At 52.3% G+C, this 7,597-nt stretch overlaps 1 protein-coding gene across 1 annotated transcript; it reads right to left on the bottom strand.

The window, feature by feature from the left end:
- Positions 1 to 5,677: 5,677 nt before the first annotated feature.
- On the bottom strand, positions 5,678 to 7,299 carry FOXB2 (forkhead box B2). The gene has a single exon (XM_061427045.1). The coding sequence runs from the start codon at positions 6,950 to 6,952 to the stop codon at positions 5,678 to 5,680; it is 1,275 nt and encodes a 424-aa protein (XP_061283029.1). The 5' UTR covers positions 6,953 to 7,299.
- Positions 7,300 to 7,597: the final 298 nt, after the last annotated feature.

The following is a 7,597-nucleotide window of genomic DNA, read 5'->3' as shown; positions in this document are numbered from 1 at the left end:
GCTGGTTTGTTCTGCAATGCTCTGTCCTCTCTAGCTAAGAAAAACGCTAAGAGAAGAGGAATATTGTTTTTAAGGCAAAATGACTTCAGTCACATGGTTATAGATAGAGTCACATACATTGAAAGAATCGATCTATAGTTTTCTGAGAGAAAACCTAAAGCAGTACCACGGTAAAAATTGTAATAAAAATTGTGTTTGCTCTGTCAGTACTCGATGCACACATCGTCTCTCACTCTCCCCTTCCTTCCTTCCTTCTTTCTTTCCTTTCTTCTGTCCATCTTTCCTCCTTCCCTCTGTCCCACTGTCTTCCCTCCCTTTTTCATCTGTATATGTCAGTGTGGTAAATTCTTTCTAGAACGAATCTAGTTCAGCTGTGCCTGGACTGCAGCTCTCCAGCTTCTTACTGAGCATCTATCCTCAGTAACAGTAAAATCACCCTGTCTGTGAAGGTGCTGACAGGACTGGAAGTGGCTCAGATGAGAAAGCTTATTCCAAAGCATTTAAAAAATGATGCTGCCATAATGAGATTTGTGACTCACAAGCAAAGCCTGGGTGTCTTGTGCACATAAAAGACCTGTTCCTCGTGTCAGGAAAGAACTATTTGGCCCAAACTAAACGTAACCAAAATATCTTCCTAGCAATATTCTTTTAAAAGTATTTGCATGAGTCACTAAGTCAGCTTCTCGAATTTTTTAATAATTTTATAAAATCATTTTTTAATATGGCACTCTCAGCATGGCTCTTCAGTCTAAAGAAATGTTACTATAATAATATGACTACAGTTCTCAGAGGCTTTATTTTCTGCTTAATGATATATGTGCATATCATGTGACTGCTTGTAGACCATATGAATATATTATGGCTTAAAACTCAGAATTTAAATTTCATGGACCATGCTAAAATTCAATAAAACTACATTTGAATGCAAGGGGGAAAGAGCAACATGTGGCTTGAATTTTCCTTAAAATACACAGAGGATAGTTAAGGGGGAAAGTGCTTGGGACAGAGTACATCTGGAGTTTTGCCAAACTCATACACTTAAACAATGGCTTAAGACTGAATTCAAATCCAAGCAAATCTCTTCAATCTCCCCCAAAGAGTACAAGGTAGTATTTCAGCTTTGAAAGATAAAGTTAATGAAAATACTTTCAATGAACAAAATGAAAATGTTGGACTTGAAGAAACAGTTTTGCCCTTTGGATTCCCATTCTGCATTTTCACCCACAAAGAGGTTATCATTGACTTTTGGAAGCCATTTCTTCAGTTTTCCATCTTCAATGCCGATTCCACTCTGACCCACACCCCATGTAGAATCATATACACACAGTCCGATGAGCACTAACACTGCTTCAAACCCTTGACATAACATCCAAACCTGAACATGACCTCAAACTACCCTTTCTGCCTATCTCATAGTCAGGTGCAATGGGTGAGAATTCTTACCGACGGAGAAGTCAAACCCCAGCACAGTTTACTGGGATCTCTGTATAATTTTTGCATCTCGGAAACGGCAGTTTTGTCAGGTGAATGGACTTTAAAAGGAACCAGTAGCTTTGGTGGTCAAGGCTTCTTCTCCTAAGGCATCACTTCTATCGTTTTCTGCAGTCTTGCTGTACTATTGCCAAGCAGGCAAATGTCACCTTTGAGTCCCAGCAGAACGTGCGTTGATCTGCTTTCCAAACCTCCCAAATGCAAAGATGCTTGGAGTTGAGCAGTGCCACTTCCAGCTAACTGGCTCTGATTTCAATGGATACAACCAGCCCTCCTCCCTGGCTGGACTAATGCCAGTCTACTTAAGGAGATAATTGACTGCAAACCAGCCTGACTGACAGGCTTCCTAAGTGCCAGATGACAAATGTGCCAGTTCTGGCCTTTGCAGGAGGGCTTGTTCTCCTAGGGACCACAGCTAAAATAGCTTTGGCCTCCCTCTGCCCTGAGCGCTCTTCTCAGCTCCCCAGGGAAATGTTATCAAATAGATCATTCCAAGTTGTTTTCCTTCTATTTTGAAGGGCAGCTACATTAAAATCTTTCTCCCTGCTCTTTGCTTCTCCCCGTGTTTCTCAAGTTTCTGTGCCTCCGGTGAAGGAGTATACAGGCTAAGCCACTACAGTGTTTTCTATCGTCCTGGAAACAAGGAGCATAATTTCAGGTTATCTCCACTAGAACTTAGTAAACCAAGAGTGATTTTATTAATGTTCTGAACTGAGATGGTCATACATTTGTAAGTGTCTCTATTTCTATCTCACTGATGTCCAGTACTTACTTTCTCTCTATTCCAACAGCTAACTAGAGGGAGAACCACATGAGAGATCATAATGAGACCACAAGTCAGTTGAGAGTTACACTTAGACTTCAGATTCCACGCTAGTTAAGAAGGGGATCTTCAGGACTGTCAGTATGAGGGTTTAATTGGGACCTCCCTTGGGATCAGAGCTTTGACAGAAAGCTCCCTCCACTTCGTTTATTTCCATGAACTCCTTTGTTCTCCAACATCAATGCCATGTATAGCTCCTGTTGGGTACCAGGTTCTCCTCTTGGATGAAAACTTGAGTAGAATCATCTCTCAGCTCACTTTACCTTTCTTTCTCCTTTCTCTCTCTCCTTAAAGTAAAAACAAAGCACAACAACCATGCTTTCCCCACAGAGGGAGGAGGGGTTCCGGGAATTTGGGGGTGTCAGACTGAGTTGCTAAGAGTGTCCTGGGAAATGCAGAGGGTCAATTACTCATCCTTCTCTGCCGAGTTGGCCCAGAGGCTCCTTGCTTCTCAGGAGAGACTGTCACTTCAGCTAGCCCCCTGGCTGCCGGATGTCACTTTGGACTGTGCCCCTCTACAGAAAGTGGGAAAATGGCCACTGCTAAAAAAAAGCCCACTAGCCCTTTGGGGCAGGTGGAGAAGGAAGAAATGTTCTTTTGAAGAAATCACTGGGATCCAGTGACTGCCATTGTTTGGCCCTTACACTAGAGGTCCCAGCCTGGAGCTTCCGGGCACCAACTCACCTAGAGGTGGAAGAAGCAGTCAGGCTCCCAAGTCTCCCCAAGTCTATGCTGCCCTTTTCTATCTTTCAACACTCTCAGATTATTGTAAAGGAAAACCCTGCAGGAAACTTTGCAGTCTCAAGCTTAAAGTTGGGATATACTACAGCTGCTTGGGCCTCCAAGGAGGCAGTGACTTCCTTTGAGACTTGTCTCCCAGGCGAGCCCAAAACTTAGCGGAAGGGGTGCAATTTATTGAAAGAAAGTGAAAGTGAAGTCGCTCAGTCGTGTCCGACTCTCTGTGACCCCATGGACTGTACCCTACCACGCTCCTCTGTTCATGGGATTTTCCAGGCAAGAGTACTGGAGTGGGTTGCCATTTCCTTCTCCAGAGGATCTTCCCAATCCAGGGATTGAACCCGGGTCTCCCTCATTGTAGGCAGACGCTTTATCGTCCGAGCCACCAACGGACTTGCAAATAAGGGATGTGTGGAAATTTTTATTTTTAAGAAGCAATGCAAACCCCCTTAGTGTCATTACTGTGAGCAGGTCATTTCGTTGGCAGTTTATTTTCTTCTGATGAAAAGGTTAGAGGCGGGCTGCTGTTGGGCTGGTTCAAGATGGAGCCCTGTTTGAGGTGCCCCACCACTTCCCAGCGCAGCTCCGCCAGGGTTGCAGCCCTCAGGGTCTCTCCAGCGAGCACCGGCTGCGGTTGGCTGCGGGGCCCCCGGCTCTTCCAGGCTGCTGAGGATGAGCAACAGGTCCCCTAGGCCGCCGCGGCTGGGCGCGCGCTTCTTGGAAGTGTGGCCCGCGGCGGCAGTGGTGGTGTCGGGGCGCCCTTGTCTCCGCCACGAGCCCGCCCCGCAGGCTTAATGGGGCGCCGCGGCACCCATCCAATGACACAGGGACCCGGCCGCGGCCCACTCTCAAAAGAGGGTCAGAGAAACCCTGAGAAAAGGGAAAGGCTATTGGTGATGATGTGTTGCTAATAAACCTCATGTAGGAACAGAAAAAGTTCCTTGTTGCGGGGTTTTTTTTTTTTCCTAATCCGGCCTCTCCCACTGAGGTGGACTAGAGCTTGGTTAGGAAAGCAGCGGAAGAATGGGTAGTATAGATAGTTACTGCGCCAACTGATAAAAGGAGCCATGGAGGAGGGAACCTGTGCTGCTGCCGCTCCTCCTGTGAACTCACCCTCTTGATGCTTTCAAGTTTGAAATGAAAAGGGAAGAGGGGGGTTTGGCACGTCCCCAGACTTTCCCCCAGTGGGCACTCACACCGCGGCCTCGTCCCTTGAGAAGCGAAACACCTTTACATCGGCACATCCAGAGAGAAGCTTTAATGGAGAACACCGCGTACAACATAGGCAGACATGAACTTGGCACAAAGTCACAACCCGAACGCGGCGCGGACACAAGCCAGAGGTGACTCGGGGCACAGGACAGTGGCCTCCTCCCTACCCGCCCCCATTCGTTCCCAAACGTTTGTTTCGAGTAAAGTGCTATTCCGGGGCTCAAAAACGAGGAAGAGCAACAGCGGCAAAACAAGTTTCTTTTCCATTCACGGACTGAAACTGAAGAGTTCGTCTGAAAAACGAACGCGCCCAAAGAGCACAGGTAATACCAAATCGACGGTCATCCTCACACGTCTGTCCCAAGGAGGCTGGAGGGCAACGGCCACGAAACGCTCCTGGAAACGTTAAGAGCAATCTTGTCGGGTGACACGGCAGGTTTTTCTTGCATTCTAGAGTTACGGGAACAAAATCCAGCGATGCAAGTAATTAAAGAAAAAAAAAAATCCGAAATGGAACGGATCATGGGAATTCACATTATCTGGGGGCTCTTCAATTGTCTCATCCGATTGATTAACAAACAAATTGCAGGTAGAAAGTCTCCTTTAATCTCTCTCTTTGGTTATGTTTCCCGAACTTACTTTTGGAATCTGAGGCTTTGTGCTTTAAGCTGCGGCCATTCTCTTTTGTGCAAACTAATTGCTTTAGCCGTTCCTTCTATCCTTCTCGACCCTCGGGTCAGAGCCAAGAAACTTAACTGTTGTTCCCAAGATCCTTCGTGAGGTTCCCACTATCCCCCCCACCCCCACCCCAGGCTTTATTCATGCTACCGTGTCCTTGTCCATTTCACTGACCAGGAAAATAACAGTATCAAATGCTCCCTCTTTTCCTTCTTAAGTAAAACGAGATTTCCTTAGCGAATAGCAGTTTTGTCTAGAATACTCACGAGGGGAGGCTGTCTGGGGTTGAGACCCGCCGGGAGAAACGCGGTGGCTGAGGGTCCGCCTCAGCCTCACTCTGTTGGATTTCTCCCAGGGAGGTTTAGCTCTGCTGGCGTCTGCTCCCGGGAATAAGAATCGCAATCCATTTCTATTTTGTCAGCGAATGAAGCTTAAACTCTTTTGTTCCCTTCCCGCATAACTTATGGATTTATAATATTAATTACAATAGAAACTCTTACCTGAAAACTGGTTTTCATTAATCTGATTGTACAATATAGTATAAACACAGACACAGTGTTATATTTATTCAGACCACTGGAGAATCCACTTTCGGGTTGGTTTGTCTGTTTAAATACATTCCTTTCCCCGCAAAGACGGACTCGCCAGCTGTGCCCGACCTGGGCAGGGCGCCCTCACCCTCTCCGGCGGGCGGTCCCGGGCCAGGCGTTTGTTCATCAGAACCCGCTGGGTATTCTAAGAGTGCACCAGCACCGAGTGCAGAGAGCCGCCTTTGGTCTCAGCCGCGCCCGGGGCGGTGGGCTCCAGCAAGGGGGCGGCGGGCGAGGCGGCGGCTGCCGGGCACACGGTGGACGGCGCCGGCGGCTGCTGTGAGGCCCCGGGGACAGCGAGCGTCGGCGGCAGCGCGGCCACTGGAGGCAGCGCGGGAGTCGGCTTGATGGGCACAGGCACCGCGGGGAGGCTCTGGCTTGCCGAGTGGCACAAGGCCTTGACCGGCACCCCGAAGGCGCCGTACTCCGGACCCACGGGGACCCCCGCGGCTGCAGCGGCGGCGGCAGCCGCGGCCACCGAATCCATGACGCCGACGTGCGGCCACACGGAGCTGACCACGTTGCCGAGCTGGCCCGGCACGGGGTAACCCAGGTGGTGCATGACCGACGCCAAGGGCAGCCCGCCCGCCTGCAGCACGCCCTTGTAGTCCCGGCCTATGATGTTTTCGATGGCAAACGGGTGCTTGAAGCCCGACGTGGACGCGGCGGCAGCAGCGGCGGCTGCAGCGGCCGACCCCAGCCCGTAGGGCGGGAACTGGGACAGGCGCCCCACGCTGCCCACTGCCGCCGCCGCCGCCGCTGCTGCCGCCGCTGCCACGGCCGCTGCCTCCTGCATCTTGCCGGGGTGAGACTGCTGCGGAGGCTGCGGCGGAGGCTGCTGCGGGGGCTGCGAAGCGAGGGGCGGCGGCGGCTGTGGAGCGGGATGCGGCTGCTGGTGGAAATAGTGCACCATGTGCGGCGGGGGAGGCGGCGGCGGCGGGTGGTGGTGGTGATGGTGATGGTGCGCCGCGGCGTGGTGGTGATGGTGCGGGTGGTGCGCGTGGTGGGGGTGCACGTGCCCTCCGGGCCCAGTGCCCGGCGCGCTCTTGGTGCTTCCAGCCTGCAGGTGAGGGTGGTCCGCGCGCAGCACCTTGAAGCGCTTGCGGCGCCGCAGAAAGCTGCCGTTCTCGAACATGTCGCCGCAGTCGGGATGCAATGCCCAGAAGCTGCCCTTGCCGGGCTGGTCGGGCCGCCGCGGGATCTTGATGAAGCAGTCGTTGAAGGAGAGGTTGTGGCGCAGGCTGTTCTGCCAGCGCTGCGTGTGCTCGCGGTAGTAGGGGAAGCGTTCCATGATGAACTTATAGATGTCGCTCAGCGGCAGCATCTTTTCCGCTGAGTGTTGGATGGCCATCGCGGTCAGCGAGATGTAAGAGTAGGGAGGCTTTTGGTCGCTGTACGAACTTTTCCCCGGCCGCGGCATCGCCCCCGGCGCCTCCACCGCCCTCTGGCCCACAATGGACCGCAGCGTCGCTCCACACCCCACTCCCGGGGCCTGGCTGTCTTCGCTAACCCGCACTCCGCCTTCCCAGGCCCGCCACCCTGCCCTCTTTTCCCCCTGACCCTCTCGCCGTTTCTCTCCCGCCTTCTCCCCGCTGCCTGTGGTCTCGGCGCTTGGCCTTTAGAGCCAATTTAGTAATCCGACGCTCGCAACTTCTTGCCTCGACGGCTTCGAACCCGCGCGCACAGTCGCAAGCGGGGCGTGCCAGCTTCACCGCCACCCCCCCGGCGTCTTCCCGCGGGTGGCCAGGGGTTAAGCGTGGGAGCTGGCGGAGGAGCAGTCGGGAGGGGCCATATTTCCTTCTGGCTTCGTCTCGTCTTTCTCTCGGTCCGAGGGAAGCGCAGGCCCAAAGAGCTGGAAGGAAGGACTGGGCAGTCAAGACTCTGGCCCTTTAAATCCGAGTTGGCCCTCGTTGTGCAGGAGGCCGGGGGCAGCGGGACTGAACAGCGCGCTGCACGCTGACCGATGACCCGTCCCTTAATCCGCCGTGCGTTCTCGTGCCCCTGGAGAGGAGAGGCGAGGTAAGGAGAAGGGAGCTCGGCTCTGGCAGCCCGCGTCTCCCTTCTC

This window comes from Bos javanicus, chromosome 8 (assembly GCF_032452875.1).
Source record: "Bos javanicus breed banteng chromosome 8, ARS-OSU_banteng_1.0, whole genome shotgun sequence".
Classification (NCBI taxonomy): domain Eukaryota; kingdom Metazoa; phylum Chordata; class Mammalia; order Artiodactyla; family Bovidae; genus Bos; species Bos javanicus.
This window is presented reverse-complemented; position numbering and strand designations above follow the sequence as displayed.

Coding starts and splice junctions, on each gene's coding strand:
- FOXB2 (XM_061427045.1), bottom strand. CDS start 6,952: ATGCCGCGGCCGGGGAAAAGTTCGTACAGCGACCAAAAGCCTCCCTAC.